Source organism: Podarcis melisellensis, assembly GCF_964234715.1.
Source record: "Podarcis melisellensis genome assembly, chromosome: 3".
NCBI classification, from domain to species: Eukaryota; Metazoa; Chordata; class Lepidosauria; order Squamata; family Lacertidae; genus Podarcis; species Podarcis melisellensis.
Window position 1 is genome coordinate 62760896 of NC_138530.1, and position 16003 is coordinate 62776898.

The following is a 16003-nucleotide window of genomic DNA, read 5'->3' on the forward strand; positions in this document are numbered from 1 at the left end:
GCATTCCGGTGTGTGTGCTCAGCTCTAGTAAATGTGGACTTTTCCATTACCTTCAATAAAAGAGACAAGCACATTCCTTTTGTAAGGTGTAGAGCTGCCCTCTTCATCTGAAAAACATTGCTTCCTGCTTTGTTAATTAAAATAATTTAATAATAATTTATTATTTATACCCCGCCCGTCTGGCTGGGTTTCCCTAGCCACTCTGGGCGGCTTCCAACAAAAAGATTTGGAATACATTAAAACATTATTTTATTCATTGCATTTATATCCCACCTTTTCCTCCAAGGAGCTCAAGGTGGTATATGTGGTTCTCCACCTCCTTATTTAATCCCTTCAACAACCCTGTGAGGTAGGTTAGGTTGAGAGAACATGACTGGCCCAAGACCACTCAGTGAGCTTCATGGCTCACTGGGGATTTGAACCTGGTCTCCAAGATTCTAGTCTGACACTGCTTCCAGCAGACATTATATAAGAAAGAGGGCTTGGAGGAAATATGCATGTTGGTACCTTGCAAATAAAAATCTAATTCAATGTAGCCATAACGTTGTCTGGCTTCTGTTGAAGGTAGATCTATAACTCCTGTTAGCAGGCAGAATTGCCATTCTACAAGTGGATGGTGGGGCTCTGCTCTGCCAAAATGGCATTAAGTTTTGAGTTTCCCTAAATATATTAGTTCTATATTTAATAAGATGTTGTTGAAACTTGTCGGAACACAGGAGGATGCTTTCTGCTGAGACACACACCCCTGGTCCCTTAAGGGATTGTGTACACATGGGATTTTCAGTAGCTCGGCAAGATGTTTCCAATTCCCAACTGTTAGCAATAGCAGCAACCAAACAGATATTCCTACCTAAAAGTAGCCTGCTGAAATGAAAGCGAAGCAAGAGAGGATTTCTGTGCAAAAGGACAGACTGTAGCTCTGCTCTTGTCTTGAAAAGTTCCTTAGCTCTGAATGTATTCAGAGGCACACTGGGTGTTTGTTTAAAAGCACTTTTGAACTGTTTAAGAATGCGTACAAAGCTATACAAAAAATGCCCATAAAAACAAAGGGTGGAATTCAACTAAATGAGTCTCATCAACAGAAACCCTTCACAAGAAATTGCACAATGGGGCTTCCAACCTTCCCTCCCTCATGCCCCCTGTGCCACCTTAAATTGCCTTGGTGGAGGGGTTCAGGAAACAGCATTGGGGGTGTGTGTGGAAGGGGAGACTGTTCCATCTGGCAAGCCAAAATGCAGTGGAAAGATTGCCTTAGAAGGAGATTGAATAAAAAAATGATTTATCGGTGGAAATTCAAAGTGTGTGTGTTGGGCTGCTAGCTCTGGAAGGTAGATCTTCCTGGGCTTCTAGTTTAAATAACAAAATACACAAAGTAGATTTGGCAAGCCTGCCCAGCCTCAGTCTACACTGGCTGGCAATGGCTCTGTTGCATTTCGGACATGACTCTCAAATCTGCCTGAATATGCCAGGGATTAATCTGGAGCCCCCAAAGCAAGTTCTCCATCACTAAGCTATGGTCCCATCCCCTAGGCACAGAGGAAGATCACTGGTCACCTGCAGGTTGCATAGGGAGTCACCAGCATGTGATTTCAAAAGATGGCAACAGAGCTTTCCCCGCCATGAAGCATCATCATCATCATCAGCTAGCAAATCATCCATCATGGTGATGACTGGGTGGGAGGGAAGGACCAGATGTTGCAGTTGTCCTTAAGGAGGACTGGCCACCAACTTTGGGGAGCTGTGAGCAAGTTCGAGGTACAGTACTTCAATAACTGAAAGTAGACACAGGACAAAGGAAGCAATGTTGCCACAGAAACTCTGCCCCATGTTCTTGTTGATCTCTGCATCTGGGATTCAAGACATTACCTGGATCCCATGAAAGTCTTAGTGTTGAGTGATTCTGCAGGAAAAACCTGCTGTGACTCTGCTCTGACTTTCAAAGTAGTCTATTTGCTTTTTTAGGATGAATATTTGAACCACAAATTTCAAGTTCTTTGCCTGTTCTGATGCACCTTCTTCAGCCCTCTGCATGAACTCACCAGCTTTAGATTGGCGGCGCTTGCTTTTAGGTCAACGAACACTGTTGTTAGAAGAGCCTGCTTTTCTGCCTTGTGCAAGACTTTAATCCAAGGTTCATTCAGTTTGCTGAGTTTGGCAATCTGCATTTCACAATTTTACTGTCCCATGACGGGAGCTTCAGGAACTTCTTTAAAAACCAGGTAACCTCCTAGGTCTTTCTCATTCTGAGCAGCAGACGGGCAGACTCCACCAGCATGGCGATCTTCCAGCTTCACATTTGTGCTGCGTTTCTGATGGGCATGATTCTCTCTTCTACTGCCTTAGAGGATACCTTCATTGCCGCTGTCTATGAGCATGCTGTGATACTGACAGGAGACACTCCGAGAAACGTCTCTCGAGCAGAAGCCTTGGAGCTGATGAACAGAAATCTAGACATCTTAGAAGGAGCCATCAAAACAGCTGCCCAGCAGGTACTACTGCATACCAGTTAGAGTAGATCAGCAGCAGCAACATCAGGGACTAGTAAACCTTTGGTCCTCCAGACTGCAACTCCCATCATCCCTGGCCACTGCCCATGATGCTGTCTGATGCCAATGGGAATTGAAGCCAAACAGTATCTGATGGGCCACAGATTCCCCCACTCTGAGTTGGATAGCAACCTTTTGATGGCAGTATTTGTCCTGGGGTTAATATGTCTGAACTGATGTCTTTTTGCAGGGCGCCCACATCATTGTGACACCTGAGGATGCCCTTTATGGCTGGGTCTTCACCCGAGAAACTCTATATCCTTATCTGGAGAATATACCAGATCCGCAAGTAGACTGGATTCCATGCAATGAGCCAAAAAGGTATTTTCTTGCCTGTTTCATGTTATTCATTAAGATAAAAACAGAAGCAGCTCCGGGGTGTAGCCTCAAAATCAGAAAATATGACTCAGATTCTTCTTTACAAACACACCTTCATTTGTTGTGGTGAAGTAATAGTGGAGTTCCCTGGTGCTTTTCAGGATACGTGCAGGATAGCAATTCCAGTACAATGTGGCATTTGTTCCTTTTTTTGGTTGGTTAAGAAATCCTGCCTAACACTATTGACCTGTTTAACCTAGAGAAGAGGAACTTAAGGGAGACATGGGAACAGTCATTCCTCAAATATCTGAAGGGCTGTCAGGGAGGAGATAGAGCACACTTGCTCTCTGTTACTCCAGAGTAGGACTAGAACTAACAGTTGGAAATGGCAAGGGAATAGATTTCAGTTAAAGAAAACTTCCTAACAGTAAGCTGTTTGGCAGGAGCACAAAGGGCTTCAGGAGGTGATGAGGAAGTTAAGCAGAGGCTTAAGCAGAGGAACGCTGTCATCAGGCAAGTCCCAGCAAAGGAAGAATGGATACAAAAACTTATGGAATATGAAGAAATGGTAAAACTTACTGGAAGAATAAGAAATAAAGACAAACTTTTTATAAAAGAATGGAAATGGTTTATTGAATATTTACAGATAAATTGTAAACAGATTAAAAAAAACTGGCAGGATTATTGTAATAACCTGCAGCTACATAAGAGTATATATATAAAGAAAATAAATAAATGAGCAAGTTAAGTTAATTTGGACATGCAGGAGATATTAAAAATAGATTTAAGGAACTGCAGAAAGAGGGGGAAGGAAATCAAGTTTTAAAATGTCAAAATGACTGTAAAATCAGTGAAATGTATATATCTGAAAAATATATATATATATTTTTTTAAAAATGGAATGCTGTCCTCAGGCAAGGGGGTAGGCTGGATGTCTTCTTGGATTCCTTCCAACTCTATGATTCTATGTTCGCACACTTTTATTTATTTAACAAAACTTATTTATACTGCTAGATTGTAAAAAGCCTCCAAACAGTTTACAAAGAGATAAGATGAAACACTGCAGATTATAGATTTTAAACAGTTTTTGACAGGTTTTTTCAAAATATATGAACAATGATTAGAATCAAAAGTAGCTAAACACACATGTAACATTTACATTAAACAAAACTATAGGAAACAGGTGCCAAAAAGAGTACAGTGGTACCTCGGGTTAAGTACTTAATTTGTTTTGGAGGTCTGTTCTTAACCTGAAACTGTTCTTAACCTGAAGCACCACTTTAGCTAATGGGGCCTCCTGCTGCCACCACACCACCAGAGCACAATTTCTGTTCTCATCCTGAAGCAAAGTTCTTAACCTGAAGCACTATTTCTGGATTAGCGGAGTCTGTAACCTGAAGCGTATGTAACCTGAAGCATATGTAACCCGAGGTACCACTGTACAGGGAAAGTGTCTGCCTGAAGTCAATTGATATGGGATTCCAATGAGAAGATAAAAACCAGTTTGAAAATTCATATCAGCATTCTATATGCCTGGATAGGCTTTCTGAATTAAAATATATATTAAACAGGCAGCAAAAAGTACAGCGATGACACCTGCCTAAAAGATTTATTGCTTATACATGAAAAAAATGAGTATAATGTACATGCAACAGTGCAAGTTCCGCAAGTCAAAACAGTTGTCTGGGGAGATCCAAGGTAGGGCAATCCTGCAAATAAACCGACTCCAAGGTGTTACGGATTTTATATGCCAATAGTGACACTTTGAATTTGGCCTGGTGACAAATGGGCAACCAGGGCAGAGATGTTCTGTGCTGACATGGCTTCACTCTTGCCATTTTGCACTAGCTGCAGTTTCCGGATCAAGCACAAGGGAAGCCTGACTCAGAGTGGATTCCTGTAATCCAGTCTTGAAGTCAGCAGTGTCCCAGCTTCCGTGACCATGCTCTCCAGTTCAGGAACAATTGCAGATGCTGCACCAATCACAGCTGATAAAAGCTCTTTCTAGCCACTGAGGTTACCTGGGCCTCCAGCGACAGAGCTGGACCCAGAAACACCCTCACGCTGCTCTTGTTGAGAGTACTAAAATCAAGGAACTCTTTTGAGATTGCTCTCTTACATTTTATTTGAGCGGTGTTGCAATTCACAAGTTTTGATAGTGACCTAATTGGGGCAGCCACCACTTAAAAGGAATTCTCAGTCAAAGCTGGAGATGCATCCATCTACCAATGAGAATCCATGTCATTTGATTTTAAAAAATACCAGATCCCATTAAAGATGGGATCTGGTTCCTAGGAATAGTGATCAAAAAACACACTATACTTAACCATGAACCTAGTAAATTTGCTTCTAAGTAAACACATTTAGGAGCAGATATCAGATTACCTGCAACGGGCAAACAAAACAAAACTCAAAATTCTAGACTTCTGAAAGTATTGTACCTGATTCAATTTAGAAGCAATGCATCTGTTTGCTCAATTGTCTGCCACGAGGTGGCAGCAAAGGGGCGCCTCTTCCACATGTCCTGTGAGATTTTCCTTAGTCATTCACGGGACTTCCCCGCTTAGTAGATCTTGGTTCTCTATAAAAGAGAAATTCAGTCATGTGCTGATTCACTCCTAGTGGATTATTCAGCAATAATACTAAACAGAAAAACATTGTATAAATGGCCTGATTCATGTCTGCCAAATATACTTTGCAGGAAGTATTTCTTTTAACAAATTTACTTGGTTAAAAATAGCATGTTGAAACAGTTTTCCTTTTTAAAAAGAACAGTTTAGAAGGCAGTCCTGTGCACCCTTACTTGGGAGTAAATGCTGCAAACTCAGTGAGACTTACTTCTGTGTAGGCATGCATAGGACTGCATTACCTGAAATTTATAATCCAAACTAAGTTGCATTAGTGCAAAATTACATGTAAATGTTTAATCATTTGCTGATAAATGCCGCAAAGGTAGTTGGCAGGTGGCTTAAATTATATCGAAGACAACTGGGTTTTAGCAGCCTGTTGGCAAGATTGTAGATAATGGTCTAGTAACAGGTAATAATGTTAGTAATATGCAAAGGTTGCTCCTGGTTTTAAAAAACTGTTCTTTGCTCAGGGTGCTACAATAGAAGACTCATAGAAAAATAGATTAAAGAGGACAGATTATGCATGATCACAGAATTATCTTGAGGACAGGTGTCGAAAGGACACTATGGATCCTCTGAGCCAAACCTGAAGCATTTTAAGAGCATTATTAAAAAATAACCCTCAACTGCCTTAAAACAATAATATTCATTGTAAAAATTATTAGCGGAGAGACAAAGCTCCTCATCGTAAAATAAATTGCTATATTTCCCAGGTCTTCTCTGCTTACATCATTCATTCTCATAGTATAGTCCTCCTATAAATTAAGATAATGAATTAATTAGGATGATGAGCATGAAGGAAGCTGATAAATCTAGACTTGCAAGTTGGACAGAAGAGAATATTTGTACTGGATAATCCAGGCTGTTCTTGATAAGACTTCTGCTGATGCCCAGTTACATCCACATGCTTAGCACCAGACCTGTCAGTTCAATCACAGTCTGCACTGTACTCCGTGACTCATTTTACTCTCTCTGCACTTATATTACCAACATGTCCTGCCTACACTGCCCACATGCTGCAGAAGGTGGATGGATCATATGGGAAGGGTATACTTGCATATGAATACAGATCTTGAATGCCTAGGCTCCCAAGCAAAACAGCTCCCAAACGATTGAAACCCAGAAGTGAGTGTTCCAGTTTTCAAATGATTTTTGGAAGCCGAACATCCGATGGGGCTTCCGCGGCTTCTGATTGACTGCAGGAGTTTCTTGCAGCCAATCAAAAGCTGTGCTTTGGTTTTTAAAATTTTTGGAAGTCGAACGGACTTCTAGAACGGTTTCTGTTAAACTTCCAAGGTACAACTATATGGGCATAGGCATCACTTTACACCAAGGAGACTACAAGCAGTGGAAGAACATGCACTGGCCTCAATCTTGGGCCTGTGCTGCATTCAAAATAGAGTCAGTGTGAACCAACACAGAGACAACTTGCTTGTTTTTTTTTAAAAAATCTTATACCGGTCTTTGCCACTGTAACATAAACAGAAATGTGACACCATTTTATTGCTGCTTTAAGATATCCTTAGGTGGTGCTGTGGGTTAAAGCCTCAGTGCCTAGGGCTTGCCGATCGAAAGGTCGGCGGTTCGAATCCCCGCGGTGGGGTGCGCTCCCGTCTTTCGGTCCCAGCGCCTGCCAACCTAGCAGTTCGAAAGCACCCCTAAGTGCAAGTAGATAAATAGGGACCGCTTACCAGCGGGAAGGTAAACGGCGTTTCCGTGTGCAGCTCTGGCTCGCCAGAGCAGCGATGTCACGCTGGCCACGTGACCCGGAAGTGTCTCCGGACAGCGCTGGCCCCTGGCCTCTTAAGTGAGATGGGCGCACAACCCCAGAGTCTGTCAAGACTGGCCCGTACGGGCAGGGGTACCTTTACCTTTACCTTAAGATATCCTTGATCTTTTCTCTGGTCACTTCAAGATCTTTTCCCACTCACTCCATCTCCATCCCTGGACAAAATCTTTCCAAAGCAACATTCCCAATCTGGTGCCCTCCAGAGTTGGACTACAACTCCCATCAGCCACTGCTAGTATGGCTGGTCATTTCAAGGGCAGCAGGTTGGAGGAGGCTGATCTAAAGCCATGAATATTTATTGGACCAGCTTCTTTTTTTCTGTCCCCAGCCTGGTAAGAACGGTCTTTATTAGACCTGAAACCGTGCGTTCTTATTTCAATCTGCCACATTCTGAACTGATAGGGTTCACAAATGATCAGAATTAAATTGGTCTCTCCCCATTTTAATAGACTTTGTATCAATGATTGACTTCTTCCTTTCAACGTTAGGTTTGGGTCGAATCCAATACAGGGAAGACTCAGCTGCATAGCAAAGGAGAACTCCATCTATGTGGTTGCCAACATGGGGGACAAGAAGCCATGCAATCGCAGTGACCCCCAGTGCCCAAGTGACGGTTGCTATCAGTACAATACAGACGTTGTTTACGATACGGAAGGGAAATTTGTGGCACGTTACCACAAGGTAAGCTCTCTTCTCCGTTTTGGTTCAGATGTTGCTGGACTCTGTCAGGCCCAGTCAGTTTGGCCAATGGTCAGAGATGATGGGAGTTTGTGCTCTGGGGGGCTGCAGGTTCTCCATTTGCTATAGAAAGCACAGTAATGCACCCTAGAGTCAACACCAGGCATAGGCAAACTCAGCCCTCCAGATATTTTGGGACTGCAAGTCCCATCATCCCTGACCACTGGTCCTCTTAGCTAGCGATGATGGGAGTTGTAGTCCCAAAACATCTGGAGGGCCGAGTTTGCCTCTGCCTGGTCTACACAAACACAGATAGTAATGCAAATTAATATACGTAGCTCAATTTGAATTAGAAGGAAAGGGAACTCCCATTTCTCCCACCCAAATAAGAGGCAGGTATGCACTCATATGGAGCAGGCAGAGAAGCTGCACCAGTATGCATGGATGTGTCGCACTGAAAGAGAAATCACAATATTTGAGATGTTTGCTGTAAGGACTTTATTTGTAGATGGTTTTCACAAGATAATGCAGCCCTTGTAAGTGTGCTGAAAAACAGGCACCACCACCAACTTCTAGGAGAATAACTGTAGGTCAGTAGTAGACTAGCCTCTTTCCAGCAGAAGGTCCCAGTTTCAGTCCTGGCATCTTCAGGTAGAGCTGGGAATGTCTCCTACCTGAAATCCTGGAAAGCCACTGCCAGTCAGTGAAGACAAGAGTAGGCAAGACAGTGCCCTCCAGAAAGTAGCAGACAGCATCTTCTATCATCTTTGACATTGTCCTGGCTGGTGGCCTTTGGAGGGTACCGTGTTGGTTTCCCTGATCTAGACAATATTGAGCTATATGGATGAATGGTCTGACTTTGTGTTCCTAATACTATTTTTCCTGTCTCCACGAGGTGCTTTTCTTCCAATAATATCTGTATATATTTTCTGTCTTATAAACAGTACAACCTTTTTGCTTCTGAAGTATACTTTAATTACGCCAAGGACCCACAGTTTGTCACCCTCAACACCTCCTTTGGGAAGCTTGGCCTTATGACTTGTGCCGACGTTCTTAATTATCGCGAACCTGCCATCTCGCTGGTGGAGAAGTACAAGGTGGACACCATCCTCTTCCCAACTGCTTGGCAGAATGGCCTGCCGCTCTTGTCTGCTGTTGAGTTCTACTCAGCCTGGGCAATGGGGATGCGTGTCAACTTCCTTGCTGCTAATATAAACAAGCCCAGCTTGGACATTACTGGTAAAGTGCTACCTTAAATAATTTCAGTGTAGACATAGATCTGGCCATTTGAGTGTGGGAAAGAGCACGGGGGGGGGAGGATTAACTTATTAGTTGCTATTTTTAAAATGTGATTTCCTTCAGAGAGCAGCCTTATAAAATAATGATGGTGAACTGTGGCCCTCCAGATGTTGCTGGACTATAGCGCCCATTGGCCATGGTGCCTGGGGCTGATGGGAGTTGGAGTCCACCAACATCTGCTACCAGTGCTAAAGTCACAGTTATGAACTCTCTACCAGCCTCTTTCAAGATGGGCGATGAGCGCACAATGATATTCTGCAGGCAACACATTATTTGCATTAATACTTTATTTGTCTTCACATGCCCAGTGCTGACCCAATACATTTTGCAGCTTGAGGCAAATGACAAAACGGTATGGGCCAATTCCACATACAGAAGCAGTTGGAATTTACTTCAACACTGGCAAAGGGACAGCATCCTCCACTGTTTGTGTGTGTGTTTGCTTAATGCATTTATATCCCACCTTTCCCCGTATTTAGCTCAAGGTGGTGTGCATGATTCTCTCTCGCCTCATTTAATCCCCTCAACAACCCCAGGATGTAGGTTATTCTGAGAGGTAGTGACTGGCCCAAGGTCACCCAGTGTGCTTTATGGCTGAGTGGGGATTTGAAACCTGGTACCCCAGGTCCTAGTCCGACACTCTCACCACAACCTCACGGGCTTTGAGGGTAACATGCTAACTTAAGGGGTTGCACACAGCTCTATTCTAAGTAGAAGAGAACATCTGGGGACTAAGGCCACTTCCCAGGATCTGTTGCCTACCTTGCTTTGTCTAATGAGATGCATTCCCTGCTGAAGCTATTTGTGTGGGGGACCTTTGGCTTTCCAGATGTTGCTGAACTACACAACCCATCATCCCTGGCCATTGGCCATGCTTGCTGGGACTGATGGGAACTGTAGTTCAGCAATTACCTACACCTGCTCCAGTCACTACCCACCATTTGCCCTATGCATTAGCTTCTAGCCCCAAATCAGTGAATTGAGATTCTGCTCTACTTCCCTTTACCATTGCTGTTAGTACTCCATTCATTTGGGTAAAGGAATGGAATAGTAAAACTTATGCCTCACCCAAGTGTCTTTTGCCATCCACAGGGAGTGGTATCTTTACACCTGAAGGCGCCAAGGTGTATCACTTTGATATGAAAACCCAGACTGGAAAACTCCTGGTTGCGGAAATCAGTGCTCGCCCCCGTCTTTCCCCCACATACCCTCCTGCTGTCAACTGGAGCTTATATGCTTCAAATATCAAGCATTTCCCCGCAAGCCCAGTGTTTACTGCAAGCTTCTATTTTGATAATTTCACCTTCACTGAACTCTCTCGAGAAGCTGGCAACCACACCGTCTGCCAAAAGGGCCTCTGCTGCCACTTGAGCTACAAGATGGCAGAGAAGCGAGAGGATGAGGTTTACGCATTCGGCGCTTTTGATGGGCTTCATGTGATCGAAGGGGAATATTATCTGCAGGTAAAGGGTTTTGTGAGGTAGGATGAGCAGGCCATGTGGAAGGGAAATGCCCTACCAGTGGGAGCGCGGGAGAATGTGGCTCAGTCCTCATTTAAAGGCAAACCTACCCAGCTCGGAACAATATGTGAACCAAAACACAGCCATCATTTTAAATGCCACGATCCTGAATTTTGCACTTCACTTCTCCAGCCAAGTAATATGTCCAGCCAAGAGGAATATATTCCTGTAATATGTACATAAAAATGCAAATATGAGTGAAAACAACATACAGAAAGCATTATATTAGAGGGGGAAAATCTATATACTGGGCCAAATAGCACATTTAAAATTAGTGTATTAAAATGCTGGTGAATTTTCTTGCGAACTGAATTTAAGACTGGAAAAACGAGAAACCGAGAGAAAAAGAAACTGATAGCATTTCCCATCCCTACCTACCAACAATGTCTAGGATACATGTGTTTCAGAGCCTTTGAGGAAACCGGAAGCTGTACTCTCCAGAAGCTTTTCTAAAAGCCTGTAAGAATCATTAGAGGGATTACTACTGAAGAAAAGAATAATCCCTATAAGACACCTCCCTGCTTTAGAGCACAGCCATTGCTTAGAGCAGAGCTGGCTGCAGCTGTTGGACTCTCGTTCCCATCATCTCTGATCATTGACCTCACTGTCCGGGGCTGATAGGAACTGAAATCCAACAAATCTGGAGGGCCACAGATTCCGCACCCCTGATATAGGGGGTGGGGTTTATATATTACATTCATTACATGATTTGAAAAATTCTAGTAGGATTCTGGAGAAAATAAGTCTGCTGAAGTCATTGAAGATGGTAGTCCCTTTACTTAACACAGTGCCACCATGTGGCTTCCTGCTTAACATCATATTCTGTCTTGGGTTTGTTTGCTTTTTACTGCAAGTGTCATGCAAATGCTAAGTACTCCCGGTATTGCATAGAGTTTTTTGAAGGATGCACACAAAAGCACAATGCATTTTATTTTATTTTTACAGAAAAGGCCTTAGAATTCTCTGTTGATTCAAAAGCAATGCTTGCTTGTTGGTCCTCACAAGGGAAACAAAAGAAAGATCCCCCCCCCCAAAATCCCATAACCTCAATACTGTATTGCAAAAAGAACACTTGTTTATTTCTTCCAAATATTCTAGAGTTGTCTCAAAATAATCAGCGAAAGCCATCTTCTTCTTCAGGCTTAGTATTGTGCAGTGTTAGCATTGGTTTGTGTACTGTTTTGAATCACAACAGCATCCTGTATAGCCCACTTAAATGGGAAGTATCTTCCTCCATTCCATAAACACAAGGCTCTTTGAATGGCTTAGTTCCACAAAATAACCTTTCCCACAACCCTCTCTTTCCATAGATATGCACACTACTGAAATGTAAGAGCACAGACTTGAAATCATGCGGGGAGCCAGTTGATACAGCTCATACAAGATTTGACTCCTTCACCCTCAGCGGCACCTTTAACACAAGCTACGTGTTTCCAGAAGTCTTGCTCACTGAGACTCAGCTGACCACTGGAGAATTTCAGGTAAGGGCCAAGGTGGCTTCAGACCTCTGCAAAAGCAGACCCAAGCCATTTCTTAGGTTAAAACAGCTCCTCCTCTCCATCTCTCAAAACAGTTGTGCTCCTAATCATTCAATAGTCGCACTGAACTTTTTGAACAGCTCTCCCTGCTATGTGTGTGTGAATTTGGTCTCTCTCATCTTGCTTGTAGCAGAGTAGGGTAGTGAACTTGTGGACCTCCAGATGGGAATGAAAGCCCAGCAGCATCTGAAGCGCAGGGGTGGAGCTTGGTTATATGCCACCCTGTGCAAGGCCAGCTTACGGCGGGCATTGGGAAAGAAGTGTGGGGCTCTGGAAGGGTCTTAGAGCCTTCCCACCTCTTTCCCAAAGCCTGGCAAGCACTTGCCCAGCTTTGGGAAGGAGGACTCTAGGACCCTGGCAGAGCCCTCACACCAGCTTCCCATAGCTGAGCAAGTGCCCTAAATCTGCCTCTGTGAAGGGCCACAGGTTCTCCAGCCCTGGCCTACAGTATTCAGCAAAGAAAGGCAGGCTGAGGCCTAGTCTACCCACTTTCCTTGCTTGCTCATTGACAAACAGTCCATGGAAGCTGCTGTTATGCATGTCACTCAGTAATTCTAAATGTATTTTGGGTGCAGGCACATGACTCTCACAGAAAACTGCTGCTACTTAAAAAGAAATGCATTACTTTTCACCATAGTGGGGAAGACTGCGGCCAGGTGACCGGCTGGCTCAGTCTGCTGTCTAGGTGACAGGTGTTGGCAGACAGCTATAAGGGCCCTGCTCTCCCTTCTTTATTTTTAAACTGGACTTGGACTGCGCAAGGATGCCTTCAAACAGGAGGGTGTCCTGTGTAAAGAAGGATGCAAGGCCACTCTGTATCAGAGAACAAGAAAAAAACGGTTGATTGCAAGCACCGGTAACTTTCCAGTAATAAATGTTTGTCTGTATTTTCCTATGTATTCTAAGCCAAACATGTTTCCCAATGTATAACTTTTTGCCTTTTCATCCTCCCAGGTATTAACTGACGGACGTTTGACAACCAATGGCCTATCAAAGCCAGTCCTATCTGTGGCTCTTTTTGGAAGGTGGTACGAAAGGGACCCACCACATCCAGCGGGTGCTCCTTCCTAAGACTCATCCAATCACAATCGTGTCTCTTTTCCTGAATTTTGTGGGTGCTTGTACAACAAAGGCGGAATGAACAGGATCAGTGTGTTCTGCTGTAGGACAAACCAAATAGCTTATTTTAGGAGAAGTTATCAGACACAAAGAGGAGATGAACACACTATCTAGCTACATGGCAGTTTCTCATTGCTTTAAACAGGAGCATGGGACATACAATGAAGAAGGACTTTGGCTTTAGACTTTATTAATATTTGTGTTCCTCCTCTTGGTTGTATCCAAAAGAAATCTGCTGCTAGGGCAAATACAAACTATAATTCAGAGTGGGGAACCAGTGGTTGTTGGACTCCAACTCCCATCATTCCTGACCTCAAGCCACACTGGCTGGGGAGGTTGATGGGAACTGTTATCCAGCAGCATTCAGAGGGCCACAGGTACCCTCCTCCATGCTGTAAGCATTCAGGTGACTAATTTGTCGTCTATCAGAAATAAATAAACATTTCTTTGCTTTTCCTGAAACCTGTACCCTGCTCAATAGGGCCAATACTTGATAAAAGGTCTGTCGTCTGGTTCATTCTGAGAAAGCACCCAAAATGAACCTTTGTTGTTTGTGAGTGGGTGGTCAATCTTGCCCACACTTCATGAAGATACTAAGCACCCAAGGCCCTCTGTAGGTCCAGGACCGGAATTTGTGAGTTTGTAATCTGCCTGCTGCCCAAATCATATGTCAGATTCCAAAATGGAGTCAAACCCAAACTCAGATCCCAAAACGATTCTGGAAAGATGTGCTGCATGTGTTCTGATCCAGTTTCTTGTTCCTTACTTGGGTCTCCAGCTGCATTGTTCAGAGACTTATGCATACACTTGCGGAGGAATTCAACTAACCAGTCCTGCTAGCAGGAGCCCACAAAATGGCTTCTACTAGTGCAATATGGCTTTCTTCCTCCTCCCCCATGTATGCCCCCATGCTTTCCAAAATTGGCTCTGTGGGGTCAAGAGAAGCCTCCAAATAGTGCACAGAGGAAGGAGAGGGGAGATTGTTACATCAGCCAAGCAAGAATACTTGCACCGACTAAGTGCTGTGTTAAATTTCTCCCATGGTTTCTTAACTCATGGAAACTTGCAATTACGTAAGTTGATGAACCTTGTTTTTCATTTCAGGTTTAATCAGTTAGATGTGCAATTTACTTCTGGTTGTTAGATGTCTCTGTGAATACTCAGTTTGAGTGGAAAGGCGACTCACTTACTTTGTAATGAATAAAATGTTTTGAATTGTCGTTTTTATGTTTACATTGCTTTTGCCCTTAAAATAAATATCATGCTTTAGTAAAGTAATTCCCCTTGGCTTATTTTGACATATATACACTCTGGTCCAAAACACCATTTTGTTATAAGTTGCTACACTGTACTGTGGTAAGTAAATCTTAAAAGAGAGAATGGTGAGCCTGAAAAAATAGCCTATAAATTAGACTGAGAGGTAGTGACTGGCCCAAGGTCACCCAGTGAGCTTCATAGTTGACAAGGGATTTGAACCGCAGTGTCGCAAGCTAACCCACCATACTGGTCCATTGATCTTTCTTTTATTTATTTAGTACTGTTTTCTTCAAGGAAGTTGGCAGTATTATATATTTACTTACTTGTTCATTTGTTTTGTTAAATTGATGTGAGAAACTTTGGGACTGCTACCCGTAAAACAGGTGTTCTGAGTCTCTGACCTATGAATCATCCGTTGGATACACGTTGGCTGTGTGAGGACAAACTAAGCTAAGAAATGGGAGGTATTCAACTAAGTTTTACTAAAGGAGACTTGTTGAAATTTAATGAACCTAACTTAGATATGTTCATTAATTTCTGTGGGTCTATTCTGTTGTTGTTGTTTAGTCATTTAGTCATTTAGTCATGTCTGACTCTTCGTGACCCCATGGACCAGAGCACGCCAGGCACTCCTGTCTTCCACTGCCTCCCGCAGTTTGGTCAGACTCATGTTTGTAGCTTCGAGAACACTGCCCAACCATCTCGTCCTCTGTCGTCCCCTTCTCCTTGTGCCCTCCATCTTTCCCAACATCAGGGTCTTTTCCAGGGAGTCTTCTCTTCTCATGAGGTGGCCAAAATATTGCAGTCTCAGCTTCAGGATCTGTCCTTCCAGTGAGCACTCAGGGCTGATTTCCTTAAGAATGGATAGGTTTGATCTTCTTGCAGTCCATGGGACTCTCAAGAGTCTCCTCCAGCATCATAATTCAAAAGCATCAAACCCAATAGTTATAGAAATATGAATAATCACTCTAGATGTTACCATTTTGACTTTAAACAACTTTAGATTTAGCTGAAAACCACAATCCTGGCAAGAGATTGAAAACTATTGGCTGACAGGACTGTGACATCATTGCTTAGATTCCACAGCCACTGCAGATCAGTTTGTAGGCTATTCCATTTGGAGTTTCTGTTTACAGCCTTGGCCCAGTATACCTGAAGGAGCGTCTCCCCCCTCATCGTTCTGCCTGGACACAGAGGTCCAGCGCTGAAGGCCTTCTGGTGGTTCCCTCATTGCGAGAAGAGAAGTTACAGGGAACCAGGCAGAGGGCCTTCTCAGAAGTAATGCCCTACCTGTGGAATGCCCTCCCAT

At 43.4% G+C, this 16003-nt stretch overlaps 1 protein-coding gene across 1 annotated transcript; it reads left to right on the forward strand.

Moving 5' to 3' along the window:
* The first annotated feature begins 2232 nt into the window (after positions 1-2232).
* On the forward strand, positions 2233-14715 carry LOC309367644 (pantetheinase-like). The gene is made up of 7 exons (XM_081907193.1): positions 2233-2489; positions 2737-2867; positions 7772-7964; positions 8906-9200; positions 10353-10723; positions 12091-12261; positions 13273-14715. The coding sequence occupies exons 1-7, from the start codon at positions 2274-2276 to the stop codon at positions 13387-13389; spliced, it is 1494 nt and encodes a 497-aa protein (XP_081763319.1). The 5' UTR covers positions 2233-2273; the 3' UTR covers positions 13390-14715.
* The last annotated feature ends 1288 nt before the right edge of the window (positions 14716-16003 follow it).

Coding starts and splice junctions, on each gene's coding strand:
- LOC309367644 (XM_081907193.1), top strand. CDS start 2,274: ATGGCGATCTTCCAGCTTCACATTTGTGCTGCGTTTCTGATGGGCATG. Junction 2,490..2,736: donor TCAAAACAGCTGCCCAGCAG/GTACTACTGCAT, acceptor GTCTTTTTGCAG/GGCGCCCACATCATTGTGAC. Junction 10,724..12,090: donor AAGGGGAATATTATCTGCAG/GTAAAGGGTTTT, acceptor CTCTTTCCATAG/ATATGCACACTACTGAAATG.